The 17,905-nt window shown below is 41.5% G+C and overlaps 1 protein-coding gene across 2 annotated transcripts; it reads left to right on the forward strand.

The window, feature by feature from the left end:
- Nucleotides 1-7,400: 7,400 nt before the first annotated feature.
- Nucleotides 7,401-17,894, forward strand: LOC122573156 (prohormone-1). Of its 2 annotated transcripts, none has more exons than XM_043739189.1 (3): nucleotides 7,401-7,677; nucleotides 10,413-10,531; nucleotides 17,091-17,894. In XM_043739189.1, exons 2-3 carry the CDS (start codon nucleotides 10,427-10,429, stop codon nucleotides 17,253-17,255), a joined length of 270 nt encoding a protein of 89 aa, XP_043595124.1. In that variant the 5' UTR covers nucleotides 7,401-7,677; nucleotides 10,413-10,426; the 3' UTR covers nucleotides 17,256-17,894. The 2 variants fall into 2 exon arrangements, with proteins under 2 accessions (XP_043595124.1, XP_043595123.1); XM_043739188.1 differs by having other exon boundaries at nucleotides 7,499-7,677; nucleotides 10,413-10,537.
- Nucleotides 17,895-17,905: the final 11 nt, after the last annotated feature.

Raw genomic sequence — 17,905 nt, forward strand, 5'->3', positions numbered from 1 at the left:
CAACGGGCCAACCGATAGACGAAAGGTGCTTTCATTATCATTATCAATATGATATTCATTATCAATGATCTCGCCAGTTTTGCAAAGCTACGGCAAAGTTATCATATTGGGAAGAGACAATCCGTCTTGGTTTTGCAAATGATCCAGTGCGAACTTCCTAGCGCTTTGTCTAACGACCACATTCAGGCAAACGACGCGACTCGATACGACGGGGAATGTCCTTTTTTCCATTGATTCACCACCGAATACTCTGTTGTGTAAGAAAGGATAAACGCGTCGAACGTAATGAACGAAAATAGTTCCGGTCATAACGAAAACAAAGAAGGATTAGCAAAAGGCTTAAAATAATAATCTCGTGTTTAAAATACCCGTATTGATCGATAACACCAATTATATCGTACATTTATGAAACTGTAAATATCAGTTATCGGAACGATATATCGGGTTGGCAACTGAGTGATTGCGGATTTTGTCATTAGGAGGTATCGACAAGGGTAACTTCATATACGCGAGGCACTCGTTAATTAAACGTGAAATAAGGAGAAAATTAATTCGAAAGCTAGTGATTTCGAACAGTGAGAAACTGCATGGGAAAAAAAAGACGCGCACGAAAAGAAAGCAAAACGGTATCGCTTTAACCAAACATATTTATCTATTTATCCATTCATCTATTTGTTTATTTATTTATGGGATGAAACCTTTATACAAGGAGATATGTATAATGTAAGCAGAAATATAAATAAATATACGATGTACGTATAGTATATGTAAATAGTAAACAAGAGATAAAAAGAAAATAGCAGTTTAAACGTAAGCTAAGAATAAATAATTATAGTTTATGGTATACGCCCTACGGGGTGTTTTGGTTTTAAGGATGCTGGGGATTGACCGAATACGTCAATATTCTGATGGACAGAGCTAATTATACAATTGAGATACCGCGAATATCGATAAATTTTGCGAATCACAACGATTTTTCCACGTGACCGAGCGTTATCGCTGAAGGATAGCGATTAACGTTTCCAGTTTATTTAGCGAAAGCCGATCGTACGTTGCCACAACAAATATCGTGTGGGTCATCTGGCAATTAGCTTTGGTCCCATTAATTAGTTAATGACGGTGATGCGAGTTCCGATTCGTTTATCACAGAATGGAAGTTCAGTTGGAAGTTCGCCCTGAAATAATAGAACGTACTACGATTCGCGGTTTATGATCGATACGTTTTGTAATATGCTCGTTAAAACTTTTTCTTCCGCTTTTTTTCGATAACGAGCATCGAGAAAAAGCGTTTACGATGCTCTACTGTGATACCACTACTATTACAGTTATTCATCGTTTACGCAAAAAAAACGTTAATCCGATTTTTCTCCGCGGAAACGATGCACGGCGACGAACGCGTGATCTGTGATTGGCCGATCTTTGCGAAATTTGCGCTTTCAACGAATATCTTGTAACACGTGCACACATTTTCAGATCAAAATAATCATGGTGCTCGTAAAATACACGCATAAAACGTTTCTAAGACCGCGTTCGAATACATTCGCGAGCCACTGTACATCGATCAACCAATCGGTCGATACTTTTATTCGTTCGGGATTTTCGTAATTACGGACACGAAATTGAATCTTTGGCCAGGCAAAGGTTCTTGGCGAAAGGTTAGCGGGACATTAGGATCGACGATTTCGCGTTTACGAGTAGGGCTCAGGAATTATTGTTGAGTAAGTTAAACGGCGTTTAACGAGCTGACCACATGCACCGGTGGCTCACTTACGATCGTGCCGATGGCTCTTATAAAACTAGAAACCACGGAACGCTTCTTGACGCCGATGGATCCAACTTTTTATCCGTTTTTATCCGACCGACCGTTCGAAATGTCGTTATATACAGCTGCCGTGATAAACAAGTGAATGAAATCCGCGATAAACAAGAAAATGAATAACGTCGTACACAAATTATGCCTCGTGACGTTGAAGTATCCTTTGGAAATAGAAAGGGCGCGAGAACTCGACGAACGAGATTCGAGAAACTCCTGGTTGACGAGTAATTTCGGGGGACAGAACGACAAGCAAACTGTCGTCGGACGAAACGTAGTTTTGGAAAAAGTCAGAGAGAGAGAGAGAGAGAGAGAGCGGGATAGAAAGACCGCGAAAAGCGTCAGCGACACTGAAAGTCAATCAGAGTACAGGCTGATCGGACCTGGGTAATGGAAAGTCAGCCTAAAGGTTTCTCTGGTACCACTCAACCACCCGTCGCGATCTTTTTCTCGCCGCAGTCAGAAACCGAAATATTTCTCTGTTTACGACTGTAATCGCTACTTCCTGTTTGTCGATTGATGGAAGCGAATTGTTTTTAAACAAATGAGAAACGCCTCCCTCGTTTCTCCTCGTTCCTCCTTCATTTTTTGTTGTTAAGCATTGCGAAGCACTCTTCCTCTCGCAAGCTTAACATCTCGATAAACGAAGATTACCCTCTACACACTCGCAGTGCAGTCGTGTGATTGGAGGGTCGATAAGTTTTAACGATACATTTTTACGATACGAGACAAAATGAAATTACGAGGAGAAAGCTTGGCAAATCAGCGATAGTGTCGAACTAGCCGTGTAAGATGGAAAGAAAAAGAAAGTAAGAAAGAATAGCATGAAAAAAATATGGTTGATTTTATCGACCGCGAATAAGAGACAGAAGGCTGAAGATTTGAGGGATCGAGCTTGCACGATAAACTGAGACTTGGACTTCGATAAAGAAACTACCCTTTGGCACTTCCCTTCTGCTTAGGAATTACCGACACGATGTTGCATCCGCCACGGTAAACCAATGCTTTGTTACCTAGCGCACTCTGCCAGAAAGTTCTTCTCTTGGTTTTTCCTTCCACCAGGTCACAGATATTCCAGGCCGTATATTAAAACCACAATGACACCGGCAGTTACAGATTTATTAAGTTAGGGATATTTTATTTGCGTCAGCTGCGAAACAAATTACGATACTTCACGGGCGTATATTAAATATTTCGTGGTGTTGGAAACACGGGAATTATCTCGTGTCCACGGTTACAGTAGGAGACGGTTGTTTTTATTCGAATCCGAAAGTTCACAGTTTCGGTAACTGGTTTTTGAAAGCGCGAAAACGAGAAATCGAAATGTTCCCAAAGAAGCTTTAATGATTCCTCGTTGCCTGTAAATCCCCTTCCCACACGAACGTGGGAAAAGCTGGAAAGAGATCCAATTTCGGTGGAGTAACTACTTTGATCCGTTCAGAGGCTTTTGTTTTTCGCGATCGATTCAAAATCGTTTCTATTCCCTTGACCAACGAAACTCTGCCTCGTTACTGGATAATTACAACGTCGATCCATGTTCCTCCGTTTCTTTCGTTTTTGTTCGTTTTTTCGTTCGAGCTGCGACACGTCAGGTGAACTTTTCAACTGTGTCAAGGGGAAATATGTATTCGGCGAAAATAGACAGCCTAGAAAGGGCTACTTTCTGATTTTCGGACTTGTTCATTTCTTTGATTGTCTCCGGTTAATTATCCGTTTGCGCAACTTTCCTTCGGGAGTGCACTTAATTTTCACCGTTTATTACGCGTTTACGTAACGCCGGCAGCGACAGCTTTATTTCGTCCAAGAATCGCGTAACGTTACGAAAGAAGATAAAAAACCGACGAAGGAAAAGGGAAAAATATATATTTTTCCAGTATTTTCAAGACATTTGGGATATCTTCTTTTCGCATTTACGAGCGATAATTTTTATTAATTTGAAAAGTGTCACAGTTTTGCAATATTTGCCATTTAACGATTGTTAGTTTTGTGTGACATTTTCAAAGGATGTAGCGTTACGTCAACATCCTTCAATGAGGAAACAGAGATAGCGTGTGCAAAGGAGCGACAAGGAGTTAGAGCAGAATCCTCGTGTCTGACCGAACAACGGTACGTTCTACTGCGACCGAGTCGACGTCTCTCCTACTTGATTTGTGAAAGCACCTCGTGATTGTCGATTGTCGAAAGATAGCGAGAGTCGCGCGATACAATTTACATTGATACCTTCGCCTGCTCCCTGACGTTAAAGACACAATCATCGTTGACACGCGATAGAGACTTCAAGGAGACGAACGCCTATCCCAATTCCCGTAAAATTGTACGAACAAACAAAACATCCTATGAACGAAAAAAATGTGTGTGTTTCTTCGCGTTGGACGAGGTGATCTTTTCCGCTGGTTTCTTCTTCGGTGAGTGTCATGGCAAAATTGCTCGTTAGGTGTAGGCGTAGGTACAGAGTCGAAAAAAAAAGAAGAAAGAAGAAAATCAGACGAGACATTAGATAGAGTTATGAAAATACTTAATTAGCGATAACAGCAAAGTAATCGTGCAACCATCGTTACGTTACGTAAAATGTTCGTCAAAGTTTTTAAACGGATATTTTGTTGCGGCTCCGATTGAACCGATTGATCATCGATTCGTCGATCTCGTCGTTCTTTATGTAATCGGTTTATCCTAATTTCCGTACAATCGTTCGTTCGCGTTCGGAGAAGCTGAGTCCGATCGAAGAACTATCTTGTTTAGTGCTAGTCTTAATTAACAAAAGTCTCGTCGTTTGAGTTTAATCACCCCGGTGTTTACTTTCTTTTCGATTTTATCTCAGCCATCCGAGTGACCTCGAAGTATCAGTGACACGTTGTCGATGACCCTGAGTATTTTTCTTAAAAGTTGAACTTTATGTTATTCTATTTCAACGACGCTACCTTGATTTTTTCGTAAAATTACACAACGCCGGAGGGAAACGATGCAGCTTTCCACACGTCGTTAATGCAAATTTCAGCGGTCCGGTTTTTATCGGCGAGCGCTGGCGCAGTTGGTATTTGGGATACAAGTACTTGACGGTTCGAAAATCTCAAAGGGAAGATAAAGATTCTGTTTACGGGCATCGATACATGCATCGTTAAACGAACGCTTCGAGACGTGCGATGAAGGAACTCCGAACCGCATTTCGCGATACCGTAGCTCTCAAGTCAGTCAAAATACTGCACGGCCATGTATCATGGAGAATGCGGAGATTTAAAACGGTAGAGAAAAATTACAAAATGCCTTCTCGTGAAAGCGATAAGAATCTAAACGATTAGACGAGTTGTGCATGGATATTGTACATATTTCAACAATGAAATCTATTAAAGTAATATTATATAACGTTTTATTAAATACAAAATTTATTAGAACAGGATAATTATTTTACATATAACATAATAACTTGAAATATTAACGAACAGTGCTCTATTCTCTCGTACATCTCAAACAGGAATGAATTTGTTTTATTGCACATCTGTTCATTCAACACATTCTCGTCTCATGGCGTTTTCTTTTTGTCTTCCTCTCTTTCGTTCCTCGCTCGTACAATACAAATGTACATACATCTATTTTCTAACAAACTCGAAAGCTAATTTTAAGCGAAGAGTATTGCAGCAGTTTAACGGTTATCGTTCGCTCATCTTGTGCAGATGGCAACTATTCAGGCGTTAAGTTTAGGTCGATGAAATATGGTTGGACTGTTCGTGCTGAAGTCGATTGATGCTAGCCTTGTTCGCTGGAAAAATATATCAAACTGTTTTTTACGCTTCGAGCGTATAAAATAATTTCTAATCCGATTATATATTGAACGACTAAGGTTTATAGTTCTTCGGACGCCTCTCAAAACGCTCGACTATTTAACGAGCATCAAAATATCCCAGGTACTTCCGGGGTAGCCAGCATCGACAATAAAAAGTTGATGGCAGTGCCTTTGGGGAAATGTGTAAGATCCGTCGTGGTGAACGATGACCTGCAGCTTTTATCGCGTTTTATCGTCATCGCTGGTGTGATTACGTTTCCCAAAGCTCCATAGTTGATGGCCCATTTCTAGCGAGTCGATTACATATCGCTATACTGTCGATTGCTGCCCTCTTTATTGCCCGATAACGAGCATATCGAAGTTCCACTATTCACAACTTTCTTTTCGCGTTCTTATAAGTCTTGAACAACGTAACTGTAATCGACAACTGTAAGATCAATTTAAATAGGCTTCGATATTTCTTAAACGATGTTGCGTGCACGTAAACGTAGTAAAGGGAGAGAAATCAATGGAATATAATTTGCAAAGAATTTTCTAAACCCAGGCGTAGCCCATTGGAATTATTGCATCTTCGAGAATATCCAGATAAAATAGCCAGCGGTCAGTATCGACGTTCTTCGCATGAAAAATTAACGTCGTTACGTAGCTGCAGCTCGACCGCACGAAAATCACCGGTTTCCATCTATAACCTGACTGCGAATAAAAGAAAAACCACGGAATTTGGACGAGCGAACGGTCAAGGAGAATAGGACACTCTTGACGGTGAGACGCGATCTCGTTACGTGAAAACGCGACGGTAGCAACTCGATTACAACAGGAATCCATTGAACGCGTAAAACCGGTGCGTATTACACGGAGCAAACACCGAACACGTTATAACACAACCGAATGATAGATGAAGGGATAGGGAAGGACAAACGTGATCTCGTGGCAAGAGTCAGGCCTGTGGTACGTCGACCGGGCATACCGTTTGGCATATTTTGGGGGATGAGACATTCCTGGCTCTTGCCACCGCGAATTTCCAGCCCAGCTGCCGCATTGTCCCGCAATTCTGTCCGTCCGTCAGACTGACAGTGGATCCCTGCACGCGTTGAAAAATATCACGCCACCCTTGTCTCTTAAAATTATCATATTCTTAATCGCAACTAATCGTGGCTGCCGTCCGTTCTGCGTTAAGTTCTCCTCTCGTTTGAACTTGTTTCAATAAGAATTTACCATAAATCTTCAAGCGTGGAGTTTTTAAACTTATAACATCCGAAACGAAAAGGCCACTGCGCTAAAGTTTGCCGCGTCGAAACGACCTCAAGTCTCATTGGTCTCATGAAACGTATCGCTCGAAACCGTTAGTCAACGATAGTGAAATATGCTCTAAAGTTATAGATATATTTTGCCGATCGTTCTTTACTTTATGGTCTCTTTTGAGAATCGAGATAATTATGGCAATTTGCACGTCACGTCGGTGCTCGCCTGCGAACAACCAACGATCCTCCTTGCTCTTCCTTTGAACAACGTTCCCTTCCGCTCGAGTAAAGTAAGAAACGGTCAACGCAAAGAATCAAAGTACTTTGATAAGCCCATATTTTAATAAATGGCCTTTTTACGTTCAAAAATACCTTCTCTTTTGTTTTGCCGCGATTAGTAGATTCTCGCGGAGCGAGCTTGCGAGAGAGGGAGGCAATTACTTCGCGAATCGTGCACTCATCGAATTAATCCTTTAATCGGTGTAACCTGGTACGGTGAATAGGCTAGAGTGGGGGACGGATGGGTGTCGTGGGGGACAGGTAGGTGTCCTATGGGACGGAGCTTCGAAAAGCTGCTGTACAGGCGTCGAAATATCGTCGAATCGTCGGTGGAACGCGTGATCGTCGAAAGAGTGGCTCGGGGTGGGTTTTCCACCCCCAGCGTTTCCACCACCAACGCCGCCGACCCAGTCCCTGTCTCGGATATAAAGTGGTCGCGTGCTTGCAAGCTCAGTCACTCTGCCGCTGAAGCACCGATTCTCGCAGCTGCTCACCAAAAACAACCGCCCCACTGACACCGACTACCCTCGGATCGCATCTCGAATTTCTGGAACTGCTTCCACAAGGTACTTTACTTTTTCGTTCGTCCTTTTCATTTTCATCAATTGTCGCTCAATCGCTGTTTCTTTTTCTTTTTCTTCTTTTGTCACGCTTCATACGTACATATAACGATACGCGTTTCACGCACGAATCGCGATCGGATTTAAATAACGTAATTCTTCGACCAGATGCGTTTTTCGAAATTCTGCATGTTGGAAGTTTGAGTTTCGTGTCGCGTCGTTTCATTCCTTTCAGTTACCTCGACCGTTACGTTTCGTTAAAATCCATCGTACACCTCATCTTTGTTGGATCAATTCAAAATCGGTGAGTCGTGATTCCTTTGGCATAATCGCGAAAATAGAAGGCCGCGTGTAAGGGAAGTGGCGCTTAAAACGTTTTACGTAACTTATTGAGGGTACAATAATTTATTCCGAAACAATCGCGATTACATTTGCCCATCCACGACTGCTATAATGCCTTTGACACTTGAATGAAAATTATCGCGAAATATCCGCGTAACGGTTCATTCGGAATATTACGAACGTTTTTCTCTAACAATGTGTACAAACGTTCCATTTCGCTTTATTGTAGTCTCGCAGACTGAGTCATTTCATCCGATCGCGCCTAAAGTGGAGCGATCTATTCAGTTGATTTGAAAAAGTGCACGAATGCCTTTGAAATTTCCGATATCTCGGAGTGCGGAGCTTCGAAAGCTCTAATAAATAATCAGGCGCGGAAAGGCGCATTTCCAGAGATATCGTAAAGTTCGAAGCGTTCGTTCCTGTAATTCACGCATTAGACAGAGTCGAGGAAAACCTGTTGCCCAGGCAGGAGTGCAATTACCCGTCATTTCCTTGTCTTGTCTCCGAAAACAAACGGTACTCTCCCACGATTCCTAACTCGTTGCAACAAGCACGTAATTATCGGATCCCATTGTTCTCGTCTTTTACTTTCCTTCTACGGCAACGCACGCGAGTTCAATACGAAACGATGCAACAAATTTGAAGAAAGAACGGAGCATCCTTATATATTCCGTTAAAATCACTCGACATATATATGCGTATATATATATATATATTCGGAAACAGATTATATGTTTTCGAGGAAAACATGGTCTTGGTGTAATTAGTTTTTCCGTAGAGGAAAGTCGCAAGGCGTTAACTTTTGTATCTGTTTCCCTTCTTTTTCATAGATACGTTTCATAAAAGCTTTATAAAACAAGGTACGATATACCTGCTAGACTAATAGTTTTCCGACATAGATAGATTTACTTTTTTTACAGAGAATACTGAAATGGATCGTTTGATGCATTCAAAATTCTATGATTCTATTTAAAGAATAACGCTGACCTTTATATACTCTTCGCGCGTCTGCCTAAAACAATATATCTACATTAAGTTACTTCTTCCCTGAATGGTATTTACAGATGAAAATAGGGCGTCCTGTGTATCTGTAGACATACAGATCGGTATTTCGATATTTAATTAATCGCGCAAATCGCATCACGATACTTCGCTCAGCAGCTCGAGTATTTTTAAACGGAGGCACCGTATCACTCTCGATATTTCCTCCGTTGAGTTATCGTTCTGTCAACGACAGCTAGAGCGGCTGTCGGTGCTCATCAAGCAGAATCGAACTGTCGGCTGTACCGACGAAAGCGTCCCCCTTGTCAGGCCCAAATAAATAAAACCGACAGACAGTGGTTTTCTGATCAACCTATTTTGACACCGAGTAAAATATTCCATCAACGATCGATCTCATTCGTTTTACCAATGAGAACTCGCTGCCATATGAACTCCACCGTCTTTATCTTGCTTGCTTGCTTCCCCTAAATAAATTACTACGAAATAGAAGATGATCTTCTTCTTACGCACGAAAGATGGATGATCGTTCTTGAGAGAGAGCTACCGTCGCTGCACGTTGGTAGAAACATTTTCTAATAGACAAGGCTGTGAAAAAACGCGTAAAACGCGTTCTCCATTTTCACGGTATAAAATTCTACTTTGGAGAAAAATCGCGTTTCTCGCATTCGGAGAAAGGAATTAATTAGGGATTATTATACATATGTATGTGTATATAATGTTCGCCGATCGGTCGTTGGGAACGTTGCGAAAATAGAGCAGACGTTGATTTTAATTTTATAAAAGGCGCTTCCACGGCAGTCGAACACTGTCTTTGATCGGGATTTTAAATCACCTGGCGTATCGACGAGCCTTTGAACCTTCGACGTTGTCGAAGATGCAATCGTTCGATTTTCTGAAACGTAATCAACACACGAAGCCGTCGTTAGATACTTTTAGAGCTTCCTATGGGGTGATACGAACGCTCGTTACTTGCACGCTATCGTGATACGTATCGAGAAAAGTTCGACGGCGTATGCATCGTTGCTTTTTATTAACAGAAATAGGTTCGCGTCATCGCCAGATTTTTCGATTCGCGATAAACATATGATTTTCATAGAGCAAAGCGCCATAGAGCTTTTCTTCCACAATGTGCACCGATAAATGACATTTGTACTTTTCTTCATATAGCGTGGAAATTTTCTTTCGTCCGATATCGTAGGTTTATTATCGATCTTCACACGATATCTGTTTAATGATCTGTTTAAACTGTTCGAAAGGTCAACCAAGATCGGCGTTAACTTTGACTACGTGTTAGAGAAGATAGTCGTTAACGAGTCGATCGTTAGAAGCGTTTGATTTAATATTTGCAACAACTATAGTCCTTTCAATTAGCCGGATTAACCAGGTTTTTGTTGCAGGACAGAGATATATCATGTCGTCGCTACGAACTGTCGTATTCCTGGCCATGGTCCTGATGGTGTTGATCGACTTGTCGATAGCCCTTCCAGCCGCTGACAAGGAGAGACTTTTAAACGAGGTAGACGTAAGTAACAAAATCCGCCCCCTACGAAAAGAAAAAAATGATACACGCCCGGTATAATTGATGTTTCTATCGGTGATCGCGATCGATCTTGCTTGTTAGCTTGCTAACTAACCACGTAAACTTGTCTTTAAAATAGAGATGCATAAATGAAAGAAAATATCGTTTATAACAAGCTGCAACCTCACGCTAGACGAGAGAATACCGCGTCCGTACTCGCTGCGACACTCGAGCGATGACAAATGTGCCTCGTTACCCTCTCACCTTGCGTTGTCCTCGATTTTATCCGCGAGAAGGACGGCAGCGCTCGCCTGGAACTCGTTTCGATGCCGTGCAAAAAATATGGAACTGAACAAAAAAGTCCTAAATTAAGAAGACTTAAATTCGCACGTACGGTGTCAATCGGTTTTGCGCGCACGCTTTCAGCTTTTTATATTCCTTTTAAGTCTCACCACCGTACTCTTCCATCTCTTCTCCTTTTTTCCCTTCTTTTTCTCTCATGATCTCGCCATGGACCCGATGTTATTTGCGGTCGACGAATGACGCATTTCGATCGGTTAACCGCACTTTGAAACTATTTCACTGCATCATTTAACAGCGGCTTCTCTCCGCTTCCAAATTAATTTCTTCGTCGATTAATCAGACAAATGCGATCGAGTGATCGGTACACGTAACTTTCACATCGCGATATCGTGGTTAGGCTATTTGTCCCTGAGAATAAATAAATAAATAAATAATTAGGATAATTATTTACAAAGCGAATTGACTGATTTCAATAATCTTGAAATATGTTATCAAAGTCAATGTCGCGGACAATCTCTTCCTCTACGTGTTACCGTCGCTCGGCTTTAGTTTCCCAGATATTCGCAAAAGTTTCTGTCTCGTCGACCGTATAATTTTGATCACCGAACAGTCACTTTTTTCAATATCATGACTAAAAAGCGTTTCCAGCTTCGAATAATAATAATACAATATAAAACTTAATATATGAATTTTATCTGTTTTATTATTCAATACCTGAGCTTATTTCGTAGTAGCGTTATTGGCCGCTTCACAGCGGTGGAAATTCATTATCTGACCCAAACCTAATCCATTGATTTTCCTTTCCGAATCGAGTTGCAAACGATTGTCGGAAATGCGTTAGGCTGTGCTGTATGCCAGAACGAAGCGTAACGGTAAACGTAAATTGAAGTGAAACTTTTTGCGAATATCTTGCGCTTGATTATTACAGCCGAGAGAACGATGGTAACGTGTATAGAGAAAAATCGTTCAAAATGTTGATTCTGACAACATGTTTCAAGCTCGTTGAAATCGACGAGGTCGTCCGTTTTGTAAATAATTACCATAAATAGGAAATGAGAATTTTACATCGAGCAAACAATTTCCTCGTGGCGAGATCGTACAAAAGAGAGAAGATGTAGTTTGGTAAAGAGGCAACGATTTATATTACAGTCACGCGCGTCAATACAAATGAATACCGTTCTGTCGCATACTCGTTTCGCACACCAGGCACACGGATAGCGACAGTGACAGCAAACCGTCCTTTTTTCAATACGAAGGACTCCTCTTATTATGCCAAGTGTTGCCCTCCACGTATTCGATATATTCGATATTCCCAGGGGGCTCCAAGAGAATGTTAATAATCCTATCCTTGACCAACGAGAGGTTCACTCAACGATCGATAATGAAATTTCCACAATTTCCGAACGATGTCGGAGGCTAAAACGCGTTCTAAAAATCATCATCCTAGCTTACTTCGAGCCGAGTTTCCGGTTTTAAAATCCGACGAAATTCAGATCAAAGTCGATTACTTTTAATTCGAAATCTGCGAGTAGTTACAGTGACACACAAAAATATTCGAATACGTACCAGAAAAATCTTCTCTGAATATTCAAAATAGAAAGCTTTTGAACCTTTGCTGTCGCTATAACGAAACATCAGTGTTCGTAGCAGTATTTGAGTACCAATTCGAAAATACATATGGAAGCTACAAGACATTTGCTGCAAACATACGCTTATTGTTAGCTTATTATATACGGCAATATACGACACGATATAATGATCTCGCACTAAATATCGTAGCTTATTAATATAACGAATAATTGACTGCTCAAATACTTTAATTAATTGAATACTTCCAATAAATATGTCAAATTTCACCGATAAAATCACGATAGCGTCTCGTTGCGTTACTGGTGAGATTTGAAAATGCTTTCTAATGGATAAAAGGTTTCTAAAAGTGAATAAATCCGCGAGCCACTGTAACCCGGATTTCAATGAAACGTAATGTAATTCCGCGACTCAGATCTGCTGACGTAACTTTTATCGAGCGTGAGCGAGTTGGTGAATATAAGAACGGCAACGTCGAGCCATCCGAAATGAAAAGGATAATCGGACGAGAAACATGGGCAGGGCAGAAAAGATAGAAAACGCTAGTGGTTGAAAAGGAAGCGAGAAACCTGTTGCTCGGTCCCTGTTCCAGCGTGTAAGCGACTACTTGGCAAATTCAATTTATTTATAGCCGTTTCGCGAAATGTCGCGTCAGTTTCGTTTCCAAGGCTGTGCAAACTGTCGAGTCGGTCGCGTCTTGCCAAGACAGAGATGCGTTTGTTAGCTGTGAAACTACTTAGTTTCTTCGCGAGAGTTCCTCGCGCTCAACTTTCCAATCGTTTCAATTTTCCCCGTTTCCCTCGATGCCAAAGCGATGGATTATATATAGGCGCGTGTATCGAAGAACGTGATTATACCGTGACGTGGCTGTAATGGCAATTTTAATTCCGGATTCTATTAATTCGGAATTTCCATCGTTTAATGTCACCACGCGGGTTCGAACACAAACGATGTTAAGTACGCAATTAACGCTATCTCTGATAATCCATAGATACGGTTTAATCGCGCGCGTCCTCAGGATGGTCAAAGACAAAGCCGCTTACCACGGCACAGTCGCATAGTTTCAAAGCACGTTGTCCGGAATTCCAACAACAAGAAATAGCTACATATTAGGCGAGATTATAACTCATATACAAGATGTTCCCGAACTGCTGGTGCATACGACGAGAAGGAGAATCTACGCGAGGAAATAAGTGGGAAAAGTGGGAAATAAGTAGAGCGACGTTTTTTCCTAGGGAGCTCCGTTATCGAGAAAATCGAGTTCGTAAATTTGTCAAGTATGCTCGAACCTGACTAAAACCTGGTTGAACGAGAGTAAATAAGTGGCAGAAGGTTGTTCTACGTGTGAAAAGAATCGAAAGACGTAGGATAACATTTTTTCACTTCCTTTTCGAGAAAAGTAAATTTAACTTTCTAATGTGTTTAACGATCAAAATTTATTTTCTTCGATATTTCATTTTATATATTTCACCTCTTTTCGCGTGTAGAATAACCTTGTGCTCGTTGCGTGCTCATATCTAGTCTGTCAGCCAACTTTAAGTACATTTGACAAATCTTGAAACTGGATTTCTTGAAGAACGAAGCGCCGTTTGAACAAATTTTATTCCATATTTTCGACTTGCATTTTCACTCACAATCATCTTCTTTCGGTTTCTATCACCAGTTCGATAACAGCCTGTGTACAGTAGTCGAATAAGAACGTAAAAGTGGGCATGAAGCGGTTGTTCCTTATGAAAAAATAATATATCGCCTATGTATATCACGTGTAATTATTATTACTCCGCGTTGTCGGTCTACGGTTCTTTCCAGATACCTGCGTACTTACTCCGTAATTGGCGTAAATGTTACAAACCTGTGTGGCGTCCCGTAATCCCGTCTTACAATTTCGATGCGGTTCGATCGAATTTACGATTTAATAATACCAATTTCACGTTTCACCCTTCACAACGGTACATCCTTGTCCGTCGCTATGACAGCTAAACGATCGGACGTTTATAGATACTCGGATTAAATTCGATCGAATCATCGGTCGAGTTTCAAGATTTGAACGTACTTAGATAAACTGCAAATACGATGCGCACGAGGTAAAGAAGGTCGATTCCCTGGAGAAAACTAATCGTCGACGGAGAAAAGAAATATTCGCGCTGTTAAACGCGACTTTTGTTAAACGTTTCCAAACGAACGACTGCAGCTTAAGATTTCAATATGCCCTTACTACTGGCTACTATTTCAAAGCGACAAATTAAATTTCTCCTGCGCTGCAAGTACAAGAGGGTCGTTAGGATAGAAGCGTGCGGAGAAACGAAAAAAGAACCGTATGTCCTTTGCAACGGATTACAAAGCTAATTGCCAAGCGAAACGAAATTACGTTTGTCGATGTATCGGGACCTTGCTCTTTTCTCTCGTCCTATAAACATGCAGCAGTTTGCCATGTTGTTCCAGGAGACTTGTCCCAGAAATTATACGTATTACTCTTAAACTCGATTAGGGAACCGAGCATTTGTTCGTCCGTTATAAATCACAACGACAGTGACGACAGTGGATACGTCGCGCAAGGCTTTAGTTTGCAGCATTACGGGATTCAGCGATGCTGATGTTCATCTCGAACGTAGGATGTACAACGGAAAACGCGAAGATCTTCGAAGCATTACATCGGTATTAAATCAAAACGCTACGCGAAGATGTTTCATCCGTGCTACCTTATCCAGGCTTTCCACAACCATCGTATAAAGTACAAACGCGATACTCGCACAAAGTCCTGTTGCGTAACTCTTATCTACACGTTTGAATTGCAAATAAGCTATCGCGTACCGCGCGCCATGCCTCGTTCAACAACAGGTTCATTCGTTTAAGCAGTTATATCGCACGAGGAATTTCCCGTAACTCGACATTAGCATACGTATGTTACGGGGAAATGAACATCGGAGATGAGCAAATATCTCGCGAAATAACGGCATCTTCCATCGATAGGAATTTATTCCTTCCTTTTCGCCAAAGGAGACCATTCCGTGCAAAAGAAAAACTCGAACAATACAGTCACTCGTTCTTCGATTCCCTTCCCATGTCGTCTCTAGCAGTCAGAGTTCGCTTAGGCTCGAATGACGGTATCTCGCCTAATACGTTTCTTCGATGAATTTTTTCCAAAGGAAGGCGAGTTTCCGGCAGACCGTCAATGTACGTCTCGCCTAACTGTCCTTACAGAGGAATCGCAGGATATTAAAAATCGGTTTCCGCCCGCGACGACTAATCTCGCTAACGGCTCGTGCAAAGCTGGACATCGCAACGACTTTTCGAGCTCCGCCATGGGGAGGAGCAACGATAAAGAACGGTGGTTCGTTCGACGGAAGGCTGATAAATTTGCGGCTGATCCGATAATCGATAGCTCGGCAACGGCAATCCGATTTCACTTAGCGTCCGGTTGTCCGTCGCGAACGCTGATTCAACAACTTTATAAACGTCGAGTTAAACGTTCTCCTGCCGCGATAGACGCGTTCTTCTATCCCTCCGTTTGTTCGTTAATTTTTAATCATTCAAATTGCTATTTCATCTTTCGAAGCGCGCACAAACGTTTAAACGAGAGACGCTTCGGTATCGGATTATTAAACTCCTCTCTCCCGCTTTACTCGCGCTTACCACGCTATCTCTCTCGATTCTTTTTAAATACCTTTGTTTACTTACGTATTCCAGACTACAGCCATCGCGTTTTACTTGCATCCCGCCTATCCTGAATCGGATACATGCGTTATCCTGCTTCAACGACTTTACGCTCCGTTGATTTCGCGCACATTTTCCCAACTAAAAAAGGAAAAAAAAGATCCGCACGAGAGAGAAAAAAACTCGTGTTCAGCGAAGCCATACCGTTATCCACGCGTATTTTTTAAACGATTTCCCGATGTTCTCTAATGCCACGAAATTCTTTTGAACGTAAATAAAACCGCGTTAGCTTTCAGAGCATTATTATCCATTAACGTTGCTTTCCCGATGGTAACGCGAAAGATCGCGAAATATATCGGGGTCAGTACGACGTCACAGGGGTAGGATGCTCTCCCTCTTTTTTTTGACTTCCGATGCACGCCATTACGGCCAATGAAATTTGTTTCGTTTCGCTCGCACGACCCATATAATCGATGTTCATCGAACCGTAGCTTCGGTCTTTCTGAAAAAGTCGATGCTACGAAAGGCAGATATTAGAAATAACGACGTTTAACACGTCCAAAAACGTTCCAATAACTCGAAGCATTTTTCCTTCGAGATTGCTAGTTACGTGATAGTGTGTTTCCCTTTTCCTTTTCCTCTCTTTTCTTTTTTTTTTTGCATTTAAGGAAATATGCACGTGCACGCCTAATCCTGAACGCAGAGTGAACACGAAGATTTAGTGTACGATACATGTAATAAAACTATTTCTCAAACTTCACGACGTCTCTGTTCGCTCGAGATAGTCAGAAAAAGATTTCGCGTGTACATATCGGATTAACCGCGATATCCGGAAAAATTCATGCCAGCAAGGCTATCATAAACTTCGGTTTAACGAAAATTTAATGTCTTTTCGTATGGCGGAAAAATTGTGAAATTTGTATCAACATTGACGATAAATCTTCGATCTGTTCGCGATGTACTGGAACAAAGAGTATGATTTTTCGAGACCTGGCGAAAGCGTGTGTTTCAGCTGGTGGACGACGATGGAAGCATCGAGACTGCTCTGATCAATTACCTGTTTACGAAGCAAATCGTGAAACGGCTTCGCAATCAGCTGGACATCGGGGATCTTCAGCGTAAACGCAGCTACTGGAAACAGTGCGCTTTCAACGCGGTCTCCTGCTTCGGCAAATAAAACGTCCAGCTAACTCGACGACCGCCATCGTGCTTCCTTCATCTTCTACTTCTTCTTCTTCTTCTTCTTTCTTCTTCCCCTCCGCCTATGTCTCTCTTGTCCAGTGATAACTTTTAAATAGTCGAGTGTAGCTCGACGAACACGAACCCGGTTCTAGTTGCGAACTTTACATCCGCGCGTATCCCGCTTCCGCTGATCTTCAATGATATGATATGATATGATATCAATGATGCCAAAACTCTAATCGTATTTCTAGCAGAAAGCGAATCGTTCGTTCCTATTATCGCGCTTGAAATTTGAATCGTCCAATGTAATTTGATTTAAAAAGGGAAAAGCACGTGGAAAAGACTTGGAAATGTAGCGGATGTAAATTAGCACCGAGTTTCCGCAATACATTGTATTCGATATTAAGAAAGAAAATGGTAGATTAGATGTTATCGAGATTATAGATTCTCGCGATATAGCGATCGGCCACCTCGTATTTTTATTCTTCGTAAATAGACTTTACGACTTATTTCGTTGTTCGACGGTGGAGTGGAATATATCGCTACGTTCTTGTAAATCAAATTTTACGTTTACGAACACGGTGGCTGTAATCATTAATGGAGAAAGTTCAATAAAGAATTTATTTCTGTTGTATGCAATCGCCC

Source organism: Bombus pyrosoma, linkage group LG11, assembly GCF_014825855.1.
Source record: "Bombus pyrosoma isolate SC7728 linkage group LG11, ASM1482585v1, whole genome shotgun sequence".
NCBI classification, from domain to species: Eukaryota; Metazoa; Arthropoda; class Insecta; order Hymenoptera; family Apidae; genus Bombus; species Bombus pyrosoma.